Source organism: Spermophilus citellus (genome assembly GCF_964194105.1).
Source record: "Spermophilus citellus genome assembly, chromosome: 12".
NCBI lineage: Eukaryota > Metazoa > Chordata > Mammalia > Rodentia > Sciuridae > Spermophilus > Spermophilus citellus.
In genome coordinates, this window is record NC_138198.1 from 107,331,195 (window position 1) to 107,352,132 (window position 20,938).

The 20,938-nt window shown below is 48.7% G+C and overlaps 1 protein-coding gene across 1 annotated transcript in view; it reads left to right on the forward strand.

Moving 5' to 3' along the window:
• Positions 1–9,149, forward strand: part of MAPK4 (mitogen-activated protein kinase 4) — a 49,891-nt gene extending 40,742 nt beyond the window's left edge. Inside the window, exons 3-5 of the mRNA XM_081263506.1 lie at positions 1,766–1,927; positions 5,015–5,216; positions 8,356–9,149. Of these exons, the coding sequence (XP_081119632.1) occupies positions 1,766–1,927; positions 5,015–5,216; positions 8,356–9,052 (1,061 nt within the window). The 3' untranslated portion in view covers positions 9,053–9,149. The remainder of the gene's footprint in view (positions 1–1,765; positions 1,928–5,014; positions 5,217–8,355) is intronic.
• Positions 9,150–20,938: the final 11,789 nt, after the last annotated feature.

Consider the following 20,938-nt stretch of genomic DNA (forward strand, 5'->3'; position numbering starts at 1 on the left):
GAGGCAAAGCCCTCATGAATGGGATTAGTGCCTTTCTAAAAGGGACCCCAGAGATGTCCCTCTGCCTTCTATCATATAAGGATGCAGCAAGAAGGCACCATCCAAGAGAGGGTCACCCAGGATGATTAGGACATAAACCTCCACATGGACTTATTTCATCAGCTTCTCACAGAGAGGGTCCCTGTCCCCCAGCTCCCAGAAGGCAAGGGAAGCCGAGATTGATTAAACACCCACTATAAGTGGGAGCCTCCATGCTGTCAGATTGGTCAGTCCATGTGTGGGGACTCCTCCTCATTCCACAAAGGAAGGAAATCAGAGAAGGTGAGGGCCGGGTCTGCCTCTGGGCATCTGCCACCAAAGCCCCTGCTTTCTGCCCCATCGTGCAGCTTACTGGACTCCACCGGCTGCCTCCAACATGACACCATTGATCCCTGGCAGGAAGAGACAACTGAGGGACTAGTTCTCTGCCCTCTCACCATGTTGTTGAACAAGTGACCCCAAGCACCAGGCTTCAATCCCTGGTCTGTGTGTCACAGAGGAGCAGGTTGGGTTCTATGAGCAAGAACCAGGATCCTCTGTCAGCACCTTGACCTTGTGGTCCCTTGGCAAGTAGTCTGGAGTGTTCATTTGAAAAAGGGACCCATAAAGGCCTCCCAGAGTCCCTGAACTGGCCTTCCAAGAATGAGCCCATTTCAGGGAGAGGCCAAAGGGCCGCTTGGGGTGGACCCTGAGGCTGCAGACACTTGCTCAGCATGCAGCCACAGTATTTGAACATGCTTAGTACCACACAGGGCATCCTGAGGGACATGAGAAAATCCCTACTGTAGACCACCAGCTTCCGGAAGATGGGGATTTCCATAGTAACCTGTGGGTAGGGGAGGCCCTCTATAGGTGCTGGTCAACGAGGCTTCTTGAGAAAGGAGAGGCAAGACTGAGGACTGAATCCAGCAGAGCTGAGTGGAAAGGCCACTCGGGCTAAAAAAGAAAAAATGGAAGTGAGAACAGTCTGGGGTCAGAAAAGGACAGCAGGGAGACAGCCCTGACCAGCACCAGCAATGGAGCACAGATGCACTCAGTGGTCGCCTGGAAGATGAGCTGAGTTGCTGAGACACACAGACTGAAGCTCCTGATGGACCAGAACTCTCTTGCTCATTCCAGCATGGCCACAGGACAAAGCACTCAACACACACTTAAGAATGAACACTTGGTTCCATCCTGTCCTGCCTCACTGCTCCCACAGAACCGGAGTAACTCGTTGGCCTCCCTGTGCCCAAGGAGCAGAGATGGTGTGCTCATGGTGCATTCCAAACTATTCCTGATGTTCTTCCTCTTGAGTATTTTCTGAGTGGAATCCTCCTAATCAGAAACTACATTAAAACTGTTTCCTTCCCCAGCCTGATAGGAAGTGTGCAAGAGGAGGAACACTTGAGAAGCCAGGGCCAGGCTGCTGTCATCATTAGCACTGGCCAGCTCAGTGTACATCAGACTGGCCCGCTCCAGGCACAGAATCACAGGGGACTGGCTGGGGCCTGGGGGACTACCAAATTCAACCAATTCTTTCTATATTAACAAAACCAAGATGGCAAACAACCTGCAACAGTCACAGAGGAAGTTAGTGGCAAAGTGAAAACAAGAACCCAGGTGCCCTAACGCCCAGCCCAGTGCCATCCCACTGCCCTGTGTTCTCCCTCCCAGGCCAGCCGGAGCCGCTGCAGGGCTTCTACACATGCAGCCACGTCTAACCATCTGGTGTTTGCCTCCCCAGGGGCTCACGAGCTGGAGCAGATGCAGCTCATCCTGGAGACCATCCCTGTGATCCGGGAAGAAGACAAGGACGAGCTGCTCAGGGTGATGCCCGCCTTTGTCAACAGCACCTGGGAGGTGAAGCGGCCCCTGCGCAAGTTACTCCCCGAAGTGAACAGTGAAGGTACCTGCACCTGACCCCAGGCCGGCACCCCAAGGGGCAGAGTGCTGGCTTCACCCTGGGGGCTGGGTGTAGACGGGTCTCCCAGAGAGCAAAGCACAGTCCTGGGTATGGGGTCAAGGTTCCCTTGGCAGTGGGCATTGGCCTTCAATACGGGTTGAGAATCCCTAGTCTGAAAACCCAAAATCCATCGTGTTGGTGCCCCAAAAGTTTCAGACTGTGGAGCACTTCTGATTTCTGATCTTCAAATTAGGGATTTTCAACTGGTAACTTCTATGCAGATATTCCAAAATCAGAACAAATCTGCAATCTGAAGCTCTACTGCTCCAAGCATTTCAGACAAGAGCTGCGCGTCCTGTTCTTCCAGGTCGTGGGCTACCACCCCTGGAGTTCAGCCCTAGCTGCATTGGGGCACTTATTAGTGGCCTCCGTGTTCCACCCTGATTTTGCTTCCTGTTCCCTCTCATCATTCTTGTTTGCCTTCTTGCCTCTCTTCCTGTGTCCCCCTTACCTTTTTCCCATGGAAGGCAGATTGTGGTGAAGAGAACAGGAGGGCCAGACCCAGGTTCAGTCCTCAGTTCTCAAGTGACTGTGTGGCTTTGGGCAAATTGCTCCCTGTGCTGCGCATCTGAGGCCCCACAGAACTGGGACAAAGCCAAAGATCAGCCTGGCTGTACTCTCAGAGACTCACAGGTCTCCGTCTAGGTGACAGGATCCCTCAGCTGCCCAAAAGGCCATCAATGACAGATGCTGGACAAAAGAGACAGGCCCAAGGCCAAACCAAGGATGCCCAATTTTGAGCTCTAATTAAAACAAGTAAATATACCAAAAGGGACAAAACTGATATAGACAGTTGGCATACAGAACAGGTAAAAGGGGTGCTCTGGATGAGGCAGGGGGAGAGGCTCAGGGTCCTACAATCTTGCCTCTCAACCTCTAGAGGTGCTCCTAGAAATCCTTCCAGAATACATAGTCTGAGGAACCTAGCTTGGAATAACTGGACCAGAGGAAGGTGACAGATTGTACGCAAGCTTCATTATATAAGAAATGCCTTAAAAACACTGGGGGAGGTTAATTTCAGCTTGGCTTTGCCAAGGACCAAGCTGTCAGTACATGGCATACCAGGTTTCCCTGGGTGGCCACCTGCAGCCAAAGCCAAGACTTCTGCAGGAGGGTCAGGCTTAACGTGGGGTACATCACTGCTGCCACACCCCCTTGGCCCAGGTCCTGCTGCCATCGCTCACTGCAGGAGGAGCTGGGAAAGGCAGGCAGAACTTGCTTGTTCAGGGGAACCAGTGAAGGCAGAGCTGGGCCCAGGGCTGAAAGTTAAAGGGGACAGATCCAGGTCCAATGGAAGGAAGAGTTTTCTACTATCTTAGGATTTCCAGAAGTGTCTGGGCAGCAACTGGAAGGGAGAGGGAAGAGAAGAATTTCATCCCAGAGAGTAGAGCAGCCTTGGGGGCCAGCACTTTCCAGCTCCAGGGTTCACTTGTCTTTCTCAGTGAGGATGACAATGGCAATGCTGCTACCAGTGTTAAGAGCTTGAATTCTCTATTGTCTTGTCAAAAGGTCCAGGGCCCCAAGAGAGGGGCCAGAGGCCCAAGGAGGGAAAGACTTGCCCAGCCCTGCTGCTGGGCCCTGCCCTGCCTAACCCTTCCAGTCCTAAGAATGTATTAGGTGGATCCTATTCCAGGTCTGCAGCCCCAGACCCAGAAGCCCCCTCTGAGTACCAGGAAGCGATCAATTGCTGCTGCTTACCTCATCTCTCTGCCAATGAGTGCACAGTGACTCTCTGTCCTCCTGGGAGACTAGTCACCTTCTGAATGTATTCATTGATGAATTTTTCTGCAAAGAGATCCAGGGCGGGCATGAGGGTAGGTTAATGGAACGGGCTGAAGCCCACCCTGGATCCCTTGGAGGGACTGACAGCTCAGGCTTTGAGCTCAGCTCCATTTCCCCCTCAGAACAGGAGTGGCCAAGTCATGGTTTAAGCTGATCCTGCAGAGACTCCAGCGCTGAGGAGGACCACAAACCTCTAAAACAGGCCTTGCCCTGAGATGACCAGGGCAGAGCTCACAGGACAGAGTGGCCACTGCCCCTCTCAGCATGACAGCTGTGCCTATGTGCAGGACTGCACCCTAACACCCCGTGGGCTGGGGCACTCTGGCCACACTGCCATACCGGTTGGCAAACAACCACTGCCCAAGGCCTCTGAGTGTCCTGTTGACAGGTTCCCACAGCCTAGAACTCCCCTTGATCAGCCACTGAAAGGTCAATGCCTGGCCCAGAGGGGAGCTGCAGCCTGGTTGTTCAATATTTTGAACATCAATCAAGCCACCTACCTACCTTTGTTCCTCAAACTTCCAGGGGCCAAATATGGTGCAAAGAGCCCTGGCCTTAGAGGAGGCCCTGGCCCTCCTTCCCCTCCACATTCTTCTTTTTTAGGGGGACCAGGGGGTGGGGGGTGCTGGGGATTGCACTCAGGGACACTCAACCACTGAGCCACATCCCTAGCCTTATTTTGTATTTTATTTAGAGACAGGGCCTCACTGAATTGCTTAGCACCTCACTTTGCTGAAGACAGCTTTGAACTTGTGATCCTCCTGCATCAGCCTCCCGAGCCACTGGGATTACAGGCGTGTGCCACTGTGCCCGGCACATTCCCCTTTCTTGCTAAGGCTCCCCACCCCCTGCAGCACCTCTGCCCTCCCCCAGCAGCCCTCAGCCCGGAAGGAGTGCGTGTGACTACCCCAGTTTCCCTGCCCCTCAAGGGCCACTTGTGAGGTGTGTTCCACACTCTCTCCAGGTGAATCCCAGTGGCACTGAGCCCCTGGTGACCCAGGAGTGACTGCTCAGCAGCATACCTTATCCTGGATGCTCTCCCACTGCCCCAACCTGTGCTTCCTGGAATCCCCCACAGAGCAACTGCCAGGCCCCCATCCCTGGCTCTGAGAAGCCAGTGCAGGACAGGCTAGCCACCTCATCACTCTGGTTCTCTTCATTCATATGCAAAGTCGCATGCTGAGGGGTCTCCTTCTCAGCTTGGCAGGGGGAATGTGTGACTTTTGTGTCCTTCTTTGCTCCCCACAGCCATCGACTTTCTAGAGAAGATCCTGACCTTTAACCCCATGGATCGCCTAACGGCTGAGATGGGGCTGCAGCACCCTTACATGAGCCCGTACTCCTGTCCTGAGGACGAACCCATCTCACAACACCCCTTCCGCATTGAGGATGAGATTGATGACATCGTGCTGATGGCTGCCAATCAGAGTCAGCTCTCCAACTGGGACAGGTGGGTTCCGGAGGCTTCTTGCCCTGTTGTCTAGAGCCATGTTCCCCTGTCCTCTCATTTCCATTTTGTCTCTCATCCTCTATGACCTTTTCCCCTGTCTCTGGCCCATCGTGTGCTTCCCCCAGCCCACAGCCTGCCTTTCTCTTGTCCCCAGACACTCCTAGTTAATGACCAGAGGTGTGCTGCCTGTGTAGGTCAGGGGATGCTTTTGTGCAACACGGCCACCCTGAGCTCCTCAGCACCCTGAGTCTACTGAACGTGGGTTCAGTATGCACAGTGGGCCCTGAGTGAGTACCCGCTGGAGGATCTCACTCCTAGCAGGCTGGGAGTTTACCCTTGAGAAGCCAAAGGGAACAGTAAAAGAAGTACACGAAGAAGTACAAGAAGTACACAAGACAACTCAGAATTTACAACTGCAGACGCTTGCTCATGTTTTCTGTCATCTACACCCCCTGAGAGTGCCATTAAAGGAGGCTGCATTGCCCGTAAGGAAGCCTCAGCTCAGAGAGGTTGGGACTGGTGTTCTGTCACACAAGTAATATGTGTGGGGCCTCCCCAGTCTGCCTCCCTGTCAGTGTACTGCAAAGCAATCATAGAACTCTTTCCTACTAAACTGGGCTTGGCCTCAGGATCCTTCACAAGTATCCCCTGAAGCCACTACCAATGAATCAGTGTTGGGTAGAAGATAACATTTCTAAACAATTTCTGCCTGGGCACATAATGATCTCATAGATCCTTCCCTGTTCTGACGTTCTTAGATCAGACAGCCACACGCTCGGGCTTTGCCATCTGCTAACTCCAGGAGGCGGGGCCCATAGCTGCTCAGTTTAGAAACAGCAGTGGAGGCTCAACAGCTCGGGCTCCGAGGGGACCTAACTGGGAGTCCCGCTGCCATGGGAATGTGACAGCTAGTTATATAAGTGACAGATGAGCAATTCCTCCTTTTTAGTCGTTTGACAGATGATGGGTTTCAGAATAAGGAGGCACAGAGGGAGGGCCAGGCCAATGCTGCTATTCTGGGACAGGTCTGCTGGTTTGTTGTTGTTGTCAATTGTTGTTTTCAAGTGTTGCCAGAAAATAGAGATTAATGAAGGTTCTCTCATCTGCCACCCCCAAGCTGGGCCTGCCCTGGACTATGTTCCCTGCAGCCCCTCCCCTCCACTCCACAGAATTTGAGGGCATAAACAGTGGCTTGTAAAGACTCATGCTACTTGTAAGGTGGCTATGGCCAGGGCCAAAGTCAGAGAAAACTGTAGCAGGGATCCTAGGCCACTGTCCATCATCTGACCAACACTAAACTGGGTACACCTATGCTCCCAAACTTCCCCATCACACTTGCATGAAGGAAAAGGATGGCAAAGGTTGTGACAAGTGCCTTGCTCCAGGCCTGCTCCTGTGGGCCCTGCTACACCTCTTGGCTTGCTAGTTTCCTCTCCTATAAAGCAGCGGTGACACTAAGTCTGAAGGGTTGCTGTGAAGACTAGAGATAACGGATGTTTGGTACTTGGTGTGTAGCAGCCAAAGGTCGGGTCTTCGTATGCTCTTCCTTCTAGAGATCTCTGTAATTCCGAGACCACTCAAGGGAGGAGGCAGTTCCAAGATCTAGGAGTGATTACTGCCCTGTGTGTCAGGGGGAGGAGAGCAGTAGTAAGTCCTTCCCACGCCTCTCTAACCACTCTCTGTGAACTGCGGCTGCCTGGCCTGCCCCTTCACACAGTCACCCTTCTTGTCCTTGGCTTATCTAATTGTCCTGTGTGAGTACCAGATAAACTGCTCAGGAAGCAGCTGGCCAGGGGCTGCTGCCTCCTGGGTGCTTCCTGACTCCCCTCACCCCTGTACAGAGCACCTGACCAAAGGAGGGAGAGCTGACACCTGTCTGCTTGCACGTCTGCCCTTGGTTTGCTCTCGACCATTCCATGGCTGCAGCGCAGTTGGCAGAGGGCAGAATTCTAGGGATCATTTTGGCCTCTCCTGATAGTGTCGTGATCTTTCTGTAGGTCACATCTGCTCTAGTCAATGCACGAGCTGCAAGGCCCCCATCCAGATCCACAATGCCAGGGGCTCTCAGCCCTATGGCTTAGACACCCCTGTAAAATTTCAGAAAGTTTTACAAATTTGCTGAAGCAGGACCCACCCTAGAGCTACTGGATCAATGAGGCAGGCCTGATACCGTATTAATTCCCCTGTTTGATTCTGATGTGAGCAAGGACTCATTAAGTCCTTGCTATTCAAAGTGTGATCTAAGAAGCAGCAGCAGCAGCAGCAACAAGAGGGCGCCTGTCAGAAATGCAGAATCCCAGGCCCCACCTTGGAGCCGTTGAACCAAAGCCTACATTTAAATAAGATCCCCAGGTGATTTGTATGTATGTTAAAGTTTGAAGATTGCCATTAAAAAATAAAATAAAATTATGGTATTAGCCAGTAAGTGGATGGAAATGGATAACATCATTCTAAGTGAAATCCATACTCAGAAACTCAAAGGTCAAATGTTTTCTCTCATAGGCAGAAGCTAGAGTAAAAGAAGGGAAACAGGGAGGGAAGGATAGGATAATATAAAGAACCAACCAAATAGAAATTAACAAGCCAATGGGAGTCAAGTAGAGGAAGGAGAATGGGAGAGGGGAGGAGGGGAGAGAAAAGGGGGGGGGGGGGGGGGGGAATCATGAACTGAAATTGATTTCCATGCATGCATAACCATAAAGCTCTAATAAAAAAGAAAAAAAGTGTGAGGGTCATTATTTAGAAGGATCCATTAGAAAGTTCCATGAGGACAGGGATTTGATTTGTTTACAGCAGTATCCAGTAATGTCTGGAGCCAGTAAGTGGATAGAAATGGATAATATCATTAAATAAGCCATACTCAGAAACAGCATCTATAGTGGGAGCTCAAGAATATTGGTAGGGCTGTGAATGAATTCAAGGTTAAGTTGAACAACCATTCCCCCTAGCTGAGCCCTTCTAGACCCATCTGTACCTGCGCCACCACCTTCCCACCAGGGGGGATGCAAGGGCCCAGCAGAAGGGTCTGGGGGCTGAGCGGATGGAAAGCAGGCTTGCAAATGGCAGGCAGGGATTAGGTTCCCTCCCGGAAGCCATCCCGCCTGGGTGTCCCATCACCGCTTTGTGTGCACCCTTGCAGGTACCCGGTGAGTCTGTCCTCAGATCTGGAGTGGCGGCCCGATCGACGCCAGGACTCCAGCGAGGTGCAGCGCGACCCGCGCGCTGGGTCGGCGCCGCTGGCCGAGGACGTGCAGGTGGACCCGCGCAAGGACTCCCAGAGCAGTTCCGAGCGCTTCCTGGAGCAGTCTCACTCGTCCATGGAGCGCGCCTTCGAGACGGACTACGGGCGTTCCTGCGACTACAAGGTGGGGTCGCCGTCCTACCTGGACAAGCTGCTGTGGCGCGACAACAAGCCGCACCACTACTCGGAGCCCAAGCTCATCCTGGACCTGTCACACTGGAAGCAAGCAGCCGGCGCGCCCCCGATGGCCGGGGTGGCAGCGGACGCGGTGGCACACGAGGACGAGCCCGCCAGCCTCTTCCTGGAGATCGCGCAGTGGGTCAAGAGCACGCAGGGCGGCCTGGATCGCGCCAGCCCTCCCCCAGACGGGCCAGAGCGCCGCCTGTCCTCCTCTCCCCCAGAGAGCCAGACCCCGGTAGACCGGGGCGCCAGCCCTCAATTTGACCTGGACGTGTTTATCTCCCGCGCCCTGAAGCTCTGCACCAAGCCCGAGGATCTGCCTGACAATAAATTGGGCGATCTCAACGGCGCATGCATCTCTGAGCACCCAGGAGACCTTGTGCAGACAGAGGCCTTCTCCAAAGAAAGGTGGTGAGGCCAGAGCGGAAGATCTAGGCCTCAGCCACTGGAGAGGGAGGCCACCCCAGAGAAGCCGGCATGGCAGGAGGCCACCTCCCTGGCACCTCTGCCACCCTTTCCGCCCCTCTCTGCTGCCTTGGAGTCAGCAGAACACATGAAGGATCCGAGGAGCGAGAGGAATGTCTATTTCTTAAACTGCCTTAATAACTAGCCTTTAACCTCTGGGAGAGGGTTGATCAGGAGCCTGGCTGAGAGGGAGGCCTGGTTTTAGAAGTGGTGGAGGCAGGGAAGAAGCACCTCTTAGACAGGAGTCTGCAGTCCCTACATGGGTGGTAGGGTGCAGAGGCAGCTTGCAGACTTAGTTTTGAAGCCATCTGGTCCACCTAGCCTCAACCAATAACTGAGGACAACACTTAGGCCCAGAGAAGCAAAATTACTTGCTTAGGACCACAGGCCTCCTCAGTCTTAGGGTGAGCCTTGAATCCCAGTCTCCTGGCCCCCAGGTCAGTGTCTGTCCACAATATCATGTCTTCCTCTTCTGGGGTCACTCTGACTTTTTGGTAAGAAAACTTAGTCCAAGATGTTTCTTCCCAGTCCATCACCATCTGACCCATGCAATGTTCTTTCTTTCAGAACATTGTTTCTTGTATACTGAAATTTGAAATGGAACTAGTTCTTTCTCCTAGTCGCCAAGCATTTTTTTTTCTGGCTCTCCGAGTAGTTAAATGTTCTCATCTGCCACCCTGCTGCATTTGCCTCCTCCCTGCATGGTCTGAAATCTTTGTTTCAGATTAGAGCAGTTTGAGGCCTGACTCAGTCACTCTCCCAGGCCTGTGCATCTGCCTCCTCCAGCAGCCCTATGCACTTTCCTGACATGCGCAAAGACACAGCCCTCATTCCCCAATGGATGTCGTACACGGGTGAGTTTGAAGAAAGCAATTCCAAGAATCCCTCTAATCCACCCCACAGTCCCCCACCACCCCTGCCCACATACACACAGCCCCTCTCCAGCCTACCTCGGGACCAAATGTTCTTGGCACAAATTGCTCCTTTGGAGGAAAGCAGTGAGGTGCCTGCCATAGATCAGAGGGTTTAGGATGGAAGGTTCACATGAGACCTGTCATCCTTCATTAATACTGTCTTGATTGTGATCATCCATTTAGCTTTGGCTAAGAGCAAGCCCTGAAGAAGTGCACTGGAGGGCTAGCAACCTTGGAGCAAGGAGCCCAGAAAGGTACGAAGATGTAGAAGGAAGGGTGCCAACTTCAAGGGCCCTCAGGGGTATGTATCAGCATGGATGGAGACTCCACAATAAAGAAAGGGACTCAACACTGCCATGCCCTCATACCTCCTCTTAGCCTAAGATGGACCACACAGGCCCTCTACAGAAGCATGTGGTGGGGACAGTTACTCCAGTCCGGTCCCTGGAATACTCTACCATTTCTACCACTGGTGTCCATCTCTTCCCTTCCCCACAATACCCCAAAGAAACCTACAGGAAGACTAGTCAGTCTATAGGGAGAGGATCCCCCAGTGTTGGGCCTGGACTGTGTTCCCCCTCCCTTCACAGCACCTTAAATCTAATCAGCAAACTATGATTTGTGAATTAAAACTTGCAACACATTAGAAAATTATATTTAAAAATAAAATTAATCACACTGATGAGTTTGATGAGTTTTTAAATGGAAAAAATGTAAATATGAAGTATTTAGGTTTTGCTTTTTTTTTTTTCTTTTAAGAAAAGGAAATGTACACCTCTCCTCATGTGCCATTTTGTTCTCAGAGGGCAGCTTTACTTTTTGGGAAAAGGAATAAGCTGCTGACCTTGACCAGGAGTTCATATATAATTATTATTACAGAGGAATTGTTATAACTACTCATATTTTAAGAAAATCTGTTAAACATTATTGAACTTGATCAGAATGGGCCAAATAAAGTTTTACTGGAACACAGATTCATCATGTGTGATTACATTCATTTATGTCTTATCTGCCCGGTCTTTGACAGTGATTGATTCACTTAGGGCCTAGCTAACTTCTCCCTGCATCGTGAAGCTCCGTGTTTTGAAGGGTTGAAGATGCGGGATCTGGGAGAGGAGAATCTACACAAACTGGTAACCAGGAAGTGATTTCAGAACCCTATGGTGATTCATGGCATCCATGCTGTGGGTTTCTAGGCACATCTTGGAGTCAATGCCAAACCTTCTGATGAGGGCTGGTCCTTTCCTCTAGGCATAAAAGGTGCAAAAACCATAATGTGAGGGAACCCAGCTGCCCAGAAACACCTGCCTGAGCCACACCTCACAGGTGCCTAAGATACCACCCATCTGAAGTTGCTCCCTCTATAATACTTATGTCAAAACATTTGCTCTACCTTCATTCATTATTAATATGTATAGACAATAGAGTTTAAGAATTTTGTTTTTGTTCTTTGTAACTTTCCTGAAAGGCCTTTTGGTTAAAACACTTACTCCTATTGAAATGCATCTGGGCCAGGGAACAGTTTGTTCAAATCCTCTTCAAAGCATCAACTGAGAGTATTCCCACTTTGTCCACTATTTCAATTTCTGAGTTACCCACAGTCGACTGCAGTCTGAAAATATTACATAAAAAATTCCAGAAATAATTCACTAGTTTAACATTTTGCGCCATGATGACATTTCATGAAGTCCTACTCTGTCCTACCTGGGACAAGAATCGTTCCTTTGTCCCATGTATCCACTCTGTATATACTACCCACTCATTGGTCACTTAGTTGTCATCTCAGTTATCAAATCAACTGTCAATGTATCCAGTGCTTATAAACAGGGCTGGGTACTATCCATAGTTTCAGGTATCCACTGGGGCATCTTGAAAGGCATCCCCCCTTGGATAAAGGGAGAAGAGTAAAGATAGAGGCCCAGGATCTACTTCTGGAATGTTCATTTTTCAAACATGGAAACTTCCAGGAAAAGTCTCCAAAAGTACAAGAAGGACCTCAGTCTTGAGCTCATCCTGATAAGAGGAAGAAAAGTACAGACATTTCAGATAAAACAAAACAAATGGTAATATCACTTTAAACAGTTCTGAAAATCTATTTCTACATTAAACACCTTAACAAAGCAAGAAAATTTAGAGAACTTTGAACTTGTGATGAGAATCAAAGAAAAGAATATGCCAATTAGAAAAAATGAGGACTCAAAAGAGGAAATATTTTTTTAGCCAGTGAAGCATAAAGAGAAAAACTGAACCCAATATCACTATAAAACCCAAGCATTTACTGTCATACATTTGTAACATTATGAAATTTCCCGCCATACATAGAAATGCCAAACTGTAAAATTATGATGTTTGCCCTGGGTCCTGCATTTATTTGTTTCATTATTCATTTATTCAACCAAGAAATCATTTTGCACCTAACTCCAGATGCCTGGGATATAAAGATGAATAAGATGCAATGCTTCCTTTTAAAGGATTCTTATTTTAATGCGGAAGAGAGAGACAGAACAAACACTTGCTACCTAACTAACTACATTTTCCAGCATGATGATGGCTATAGTCACCAAATGCTGGAAAACACAATCTACTCCGCTGGACACCTGTTCCATTACACGGTGTGCAGTGGAGGGGAAGATGTAAAAATGTTTTATCGGAGTAGGTGAGCCCTGAGCTGAATTTAAATGGCTGCAGTGTGAATGAATGGAGCTGTGGGAACAATGGCATTGATTTGGCTGGATTTCATTCTTTAGAAATGCTGTGTAGGCAGTGTTATCTACTCTAGCAGAAGGTAATGCTTAAAAAGAATAAAATCTCACCTTGTATCCATAGGATGGTGCAAAGTGGATCTAGGCTATCTAGTGGAAATCAGTTGAATTATAACAGTGCAACATTTCTTCAATATATAATTACAGTGAGAAAACATCTATATGAAGGATAAATAGCAAGTATTTTTGATATTTTGAATTCCAGGTTTAAATCAGCATAATGGAAAGAACATAGTTTGGGGTCCAAATCATGACTGTCACTTATTAGCTAGTGAATTTGGGCAAATTATTTTACCTGCATAAGCATTAGGATGTCCTTCTCAAATACGGGGAAATGATGGTATCTTCTCTATATGATAAAAGGCTTTTGAGGAAATTATTTATAAGGGATAAAGTATGTGCCTACCATAAATCAGACACTCAGAAACTGATAATTATTGTTATTAACACATTTAACACATTAAGCATTTTTAAAATGTCTAGTGTTAAAAAAAAAAAAAGGCTCAGAGCAAGGGCAGAGGCCTGGTTGAAGTTTCTATGGGAGAAAGCTTGAGGCTCAATTTTAGGCTTAGGCTACCAGAATGTAGGAAGTGGGAGGTGGGGCAAAGGGAACTGAGAGACCCACACAGCAAATAGCACCAAAGAGGAAGGAAAACGAATGAGGAGGGTGGAAACCCCGTCCCCCAAGGAAATATGTCACAATTGCATCTATACACCACCAATATTAGGCTTAAAACTTCTCTTGAGAAGATCCCAGGAGAGTCTGTGCACATCAGAGGACTCAGCAAACTATTCTCCAAGACAAAGAGCTTAACGGGAACATAGCTACATTCATTCTTTCACATGTTATGTGAACCTGTCTTTATTTAAAATTTTGATATTTTGTTGTTCATGGATTTTTGGCAGTAATTTTTTTAATTTAAAAATACTGCATTAAAATTTTATCTTGATTACTGAGATTATGGGGCACCCTTAAATTCTGCATCCAAGATGGGTGCCTCACCCACCTCGACCCTTGTCGTCCCTGGTCTGTGGCAGCTTCCATCCCAGAGGGGCAAAGCTGACTAGCTGCAATGGAGACCTCATGGCTCCCAGGCTGAAATATTGAACATCTGACCTTTTGCAGAAAAGGTTTGCTGATCCCCAGTGTAAGAGGCCACAGGGTCTCCACACCATTATGAATGAGCATGTGGCTGGCCTGGTCTTCTCCAGACACAAGCATTTCTCTTTAGAAATGTCAGATTTTCATGGGTGATTGTCTTATTTCACATCCTACTTTACTTTCCATCTTTAGGGAAATGTCTTCATTTGCTGGTGAGAAGTTACCCTGGCAGCCTGGGAACCCTCCTGCTTAGGCTAACCAGAGGTCATGGTCAGAAGCCAGGCTTTGAGCTAGGATGGTTAAAACAGGCAAAAGGAAAGGCCAACTTGAAAGTTGAGATTCTCAGGTGAACTCTCAGGTACAGCTCCAGATGGAAGGGGGATGTCAGATGTCCTTACCTGTGTGGTTGAGACCAGGAAACATGTATCCGACAGTACTTTCTCCATGGAGACCAAATCACTGAGAGGAATTTAACCCAGCTAATACCTCCCCAGGAACTAGTCCTGCCTTCACTTATTCAACAAATATAAATGTGGAGTGTGGGTGGGAAGTGACAGGTCATCCAACCCAATCCCCTTGTTTGGTAGACGGGTAGATTAAAACCCAGGGGAGGATGGTAATTTTCCTAAAGCCACATAGTGGCAGAACCAGAACTGGAACCCACATAATCTTTCCAGAACCAAACTCATCTTATTCATCCTAACAGGGGTACAGATGCTGGGATTCACACTGGAGGAATGAGATCAGCCCAGAACATGGGAACCTGCAAAACACAAAGGTCACAGCCCAGCCACCAGAGGCCACATGCTTTATTGCATCTGCCTGGAAACTGGAGCCGAGGTCTCTGGCTGCCTGAAGCCCTAGGACTGACCTTAGAAATGGTATTCTGCCCCTCCCGATATCTTGTGCCTAGCTTGGGGCCTGGCTATGTAGTCAGAAAAGAAAGCGTTAGTTTGATTTCCTTCAGGAACAAACCATAAGATAAGGATTGGAGGGCAGGAGGCAATGAAAGGGCAGTGGAGAAGCAATGAAGGGAAGAAGCCATGGCCAACAGCCATTGCCTCCTGACCACAGACACCAGGAGAAAGTGGGGCATCCGCCTCAGGGTTTCCCTAATGCAGCCAGGCCTCGGTGGACAACTGCTCCCCTGGGGTAGTGCCTGCCCCAATAATCCAACTCTAGAATCAGCACTCTTGGCCTGGCCCCTGTTGATGTGAGCTGGTGTCAAACCAAGGGGTCTTTGTATCAAATCCTGCCAGCAGACCTCTGGCTTAAGTGAAAGAGCTGTGTGTTCTTGCTGGACTTTAGGGCCATTTTGATTCTTAAGATATGAGTTTTGCCTCATGAAATTACATCAAGAACTTCACTAGGACCACTAGAAACCCCTCGAGATTTTGACACTCGAGATCTTGGAGTTCAAGTTACTTAGTGTCCACTGTTGTCTCTCTTGCTCTGCACATTCCCAACTACCTGGTGTGTGAACACTCCTGCACCTCTAAGTATTTTAGCATACATGGGCATTCTGAACACAATCTGTGGTCAGGAAGCCAAACACAACCCACCAGGGTAGGGCATAAGTCTCAACCTGTGACATAAGTCTCCTTGAAGTTTGGCTTATTATTAAAATATAATAATAAAAAAGCTAAACTCTGGGCCCCAAGCCATTTCATTTGCAGAGATTAGCCGTTTCCACTCTACAACCAAGAAGAAACATCTTGACACTGAAAGGTCTCAAAGTCCCTGCAGAAGGTTTATTTATATTGTCCCTTGGGCCAGCTCAGGCTTCATTGACAGATATGAAGCAAGAAGCTCTGTTGTGGGAAAGAGGGAGCATAGGAATGATATGAGTTTGTGGCTAAGAGTAAAACCTCATTTTCAACAATTTTCTATCCTCTGCCTCCCAGGGCAGCTAACAGGTAGACAACAAGGTCTTCTCTGCTTTACTTCACAAGCTCAATTCTAAATAGAGTTCTGAATGACTGAGAAATTCAGAAACAAGGATGCTGGGGTCCATGCTGTGGGTGCCTTCCCTCCATTGATGTTGTCCTGAAATGCGGATGTGGGGATTCCAATGACCCTAGTCCAAAGTCTGTTTCCAGGCCTGTCATTCTTGATTTCCTGCCATTGACAGTCTCTAAGATACCTCTCTGCTGCTGCTCCCCAGCACAGTACTTCAGCTGAGTGACCTTGTAGGGGTCCCTGAAACCACCCTTGGGCTTAATGATTTGCTATAAGGATTCCCAGGACTCAAAAGAGCTGGAATTAACTGGTTGTAGTTTATTAGAGTGACCAGATGCAGGATCTGCACAGAGAAAGGGCACATGGGGGTGTCCAGGAGAAACCAGCTCACCCTGAGCTTCTGGGTGATCCTTCCCAGGGCAGTCCCACAAGGATTGCTTAACTCTCCAGTTAATACTGCAGGACGACACATGAATTGCGTATCAGGGAATCTCACTTGCAGTAAAAAAATCCTGCAGCTCAGGATTTTTAGGGGGCTGACCAGTCACATAACCACACGGTGCCAACTGGACAGGCCTGAACTGTCATATGATGGGTCTTCATTTGCCCCCTCCTAGGAGTTCAAATGGATGCTTCATGGCCCAGCGCCTCAGGCTTCCCAGAGCACTCTGACCAGGCCAGATATTCCCAGTGGACAGAGGTTATCCCCCAGGAGCCAGGAAGGAGCAGTCTTCCTAAACCTAGGTTAAGAAGTGCAGGGTTTTAACAACCAGTGCCTGCTGAGTTAACCCTTTGCTGCACAGTGCCACCAAATATATTTGTGCCCCCTGCAATTCCAAAGTCGTGAGAGAGTTTTATCTTATGTGAACATTACAGCAAAGGTGTCATTTATAATGGAGATCCTATTTGGTTCTATGTGCCTATATACTTTTAAACATGTGTTGCATTATTAAAATATCATAATAAAAAAGCATGCAGGCAGTGGCAGAGAAGGTGGAGCACCTGAGATTCCTTTTCTTATTAAACAGTGGTCTGCTTTTGAAAGTTGAGCCTGTCAACAAATTTGCAAGCCAGCTGCTGCTGCGTCTGTCAGCCTGGGTATTTCCACCAAGGCCACTGCGCCACGTGCATGATGCAGTGCTTTGGAACACGAGCGTTCCAGCCGCCCCAGAGCTGCTGGGGCTCAGAGCTGAAGGCTTCGGAGTTCCAAGGCTGAGGGGTCGCCCTGTCTGCACAGCTGCCTGAAGGACAGCCACATGAAGAAGAGGCAAGGTCAGGGATGAAGGTGTCACCAGCCAGGCTGAGCCATATCCCAGCTCTAACTCTCAGAAGATGTCAGGCTTGTGGAGCCAGAGTCCTGGGGGCTCTGGAGTGAGGAGAAAGACGGAGGTCAGACTCCCCACAACATACCGTTCCAGGTGTGTTTAGAGGCTAACTGGATGTGTAACTTGGCTGGACCACGGTGCCCAGACATTTGGTCAAACCTTATTCTGAATGTTTTGGTGAGAGTGTTTGGATGTAATTAATGCTACAATCGGTGAGGTTTTAGGCAAGCAGATTGCCCTCGGTAATGTAGGTGGGCCATATCAAATCAGTTGTAGGCCCCCCAAGCACAAAGGGATTTTGGCAGCAGGTGGTCTCCCTACTTCAACTGCAGTCTTGACTCTTCCCTGGATTCCCAGCCTGCTGGTCTTTGGACTTGGCCCCACCCCTCCATAATTCCTCAAATTTCTTACACACACACACACACCCCTACACCTACCTTATTAATTATTCATGGTGCTTTTCTGGAGAACCCTGTCTAGGGCAGAGGGCCAGGGCTTTACATGTGCTATCCCATTTTAACCCCAGAACAACTGGGGAGGTTGGTGTTATTATGCTCATTTTATGGATGAGGAAACTGAGGCACAGAGAAGTTAAATAACTTAGCCAACATCAGCAGACACAGAATTCAGGGCAAGGACAGCCTGGCCTGAAATTCAGCTCCATGACTTTCTACTACCTGTGTGACCTGGACAAGCTGTTTGACCTTTCTGTGCCTCGGTTTCCTCATCTGTAAAACAGGGTGATGATAGTTTGCCTCTACTGGTGCCATTATGAGTATTAAATAGGTTAAAAAGCACTTAGACCAGCACAATATTTGGTTTGGAGAAAACATTATATGAGAGTTTGAAAGATAATTAAAATATATAAGAGTATACCAATTATAAATGATGAGTCCAGAATTTGACCCTAATAATGCTTTACTATTATACACTCTCTGATATTTTTCATGTTACATCAAACAATGTGAAAAACAAAAATCAACAACCAACACACCAGTTTATGGAGTATTTGCCCCGCCCCAGCCCCAGCCTCGTTCCCTGAGTGGTCAGTACCCCCTGCCCCGCACCCAGGTCTGTGCTATGGTGACCATTCTTACTCCTCTTCCACCCCACCAGAGTCACAGGACCAGGGTGCCTGTCGGGGGGAGTCTCCTTCTCTCTCCTGTGAATGCAGATTGGAGGTGCAGAGATGCAGGCTGGTGGGCTTTGCTGCAGCTTGAATGGAGGACAAGGGCCTAGGAAGTGTTCAGACAAGAGCTACACCTGGCCCCACCCAGGGAGGGCAGCAAGTGCCAGGTGCCTGTGGTGGGGCCTCCTGGGGCCAAGGTCCTGCCTGGAGCTGACCCTCCCTGGGCAGGGCAGACAGTCCCTTTGGCTTAGTGCACAAAGAGCGGCTTTTCAACACCGCTGGAGCCCGATGGTCTCCCTGGGAAGAAACACACAGGGACCAAAGACAGGAGGCTGCTGATATAATGAAACCTCCATCAGAGTCCTTGAACAGCCAGCAAAGGTCCCCTGACCATGGAGAGGAGAAGAGCCACAGCTGTTCTTACCAACTGGATCTCATTAAATTAACTGTATCGCCACTGGACAGCTCCTTCGGTGCCGTCACAGAGTTTTAATAAAACAGGAATATGAAAGCAAAAAAGGTCATCTAATAAGTCCAACCCTTCACCCTAGAGATAAAGTTACAGGGTCATCAGGAAGCTAAGTGACCAGGGCAAGGTCACAGAGCAAGATGGTGACTCCTGGCTCATAATCTTGTGCTCTTCCTTCTGTAGCATGATGCTTCATCCTGGGGATAGGGATATTCACTGTGGATGGCTATTCAAAAGACCATTTCTGTATCCTTCTTTCTTCTCTCTCCTTCCCTAGAAGCTGAAATATTCGCTTCCACAGCTTTCCTGGGAGCAATTCACAGCAGGTAGCCTAGTTCAGTAAAATATAAAGGGATGTTTTCTGAGAAACTTAACACTCAAGTTAAAAGAGCCTCATCAAGGGGCTGGGGTTTTGTGACTCAGTGGTGGAGCATTCACTTGGCCTTCAGTGCGATCCTCAGTAGCACAGAAAAATAAATTAATTAAATAAAGGTATTGCGTCCAATTACACCTAAAAAAATTTTTTTTTAAAAAGCCTCATCAGAAGAAAACTTTTTACCCTCTCCCTCCAACTTTTAGACAAATGCAATGTTGGAACTGCAGCAACCATTTTGAGATCATGAGGCAAGGAGCCAAAGAATGAAAAAACAAACAGACTGAGGAAGTAAAAAAGAAACAGCAGGAGTCCATGGTGACATCATTAAGCTGCTAAGCCAGTCCTAGAACTGCCTACATTCACATTTTAGTTAAGACAGCAACAACTTTCCTTATGATAAAGCCAGTCTTCAGTTTTCTTTCACATGTAGCTGAAAGCAGCCCAGTGAATAGAGGGCTTTTTTTTTCAGGTCCCTGATCCCTCTTCTGTCTTGATGCTTCATTGCTGGGAGCCATCTGTGAGCTGTGTGTGAACCAAGCTAACATGGAAGCCATTGGGTAGGAAAATCTGGTATCTGGGAACTCCCAGAGGCAACCCTGCTGGTTCAACACTGCCCAATACATGTGACTTCCTACCTAGCTCTAAGTTCAGCACAGCACCAGAGATGGGGTGACCCACTGGAACCACACAGCCTCTTAGAAATGGATGTGGTTTGCCAAGATACCAATCAACCTGTTTGCTGCAAGACCCCTGCCACACCTAGAAGCAAGACTCCTCCTGATGAAACCTTATCCCTTAAATAAAGAACTGAGCCATTTTTTAGTTGTTGAGTTCCATCTCCTAACAGGACTAGAAAACCTATCAGGCGCTCCACCTCCTTTAAATCTTTTTTCTGGCTCTGTCTCTTATTTCTTCCTAATTATTTCAGACTTTCGTTTTCTCCGGTGGCTCACACCTTCTGAGCAGAAAACTACCCTGGCAGGGTGCTGGCCTCCCCGCAGTACTTCATACCTGCCATTGTGGGAGCCTGGGCTCCCTGAAGCTTGGAAGGCTCCTGGTGCATCTCGCTGTCCTGTTTTCTGACACCTGCTATTGATGAACTTAGCTGCCTGCTTGTGACCCCAGGGGCATATTCCTGCCCAGCATTATTCCTTTCAGTGCAAAGCAGCTAACTTTTCTAAAACACACGAGCAAAAGTTTCAAACCACTGTCTGTGCTCTGGTAGATTCTATCCACAGCCATACAGTGCCTCTCACCCCCTCCTGCCACTCAGAGTAACCTCCTTGCTCTGCATCTTGTGTCTGTAACTTAGAATTCTCTAGCCATCCCATCTCTCCAGCCTGTTTGGTGAGATGTTTATTGGCCACTTATCCCCTCTGGGGGAAAAATAATAATAATAATTTCTCCATTTTCAAGTCCTCCTCCTTGGCTTTACCATCCACTGGGTCCCCCATCTTTACTTTTGCAGGGAGATGATAAATATTGATCCAGATATTTATCCTCATGGTTTCCAGTCATTTACATAAGGGCTCAGGATAGCTTAGGTGGAAGAGGAGAACCCAGGGTACCACTGCTGTCTGTTCCTCCTGCTCTAAGCCAGCCAGCTCCCTGCAGGGCAGTCACGGCTGAGAACAAGGTGCACAAGGTGACGACTTGGAGGCCGTCCTCCACCTGCTCACAGCCTGCCTGCCCTGTCTCTCTGAAATGCTGCTTGGTGAAAGTTCCCGATCTGCACCATCCTCCAAAGCCACCTGTGTCTGCTGAGCGCTTGAAATGTGGCCTGCCTGGATGGAGATGTGT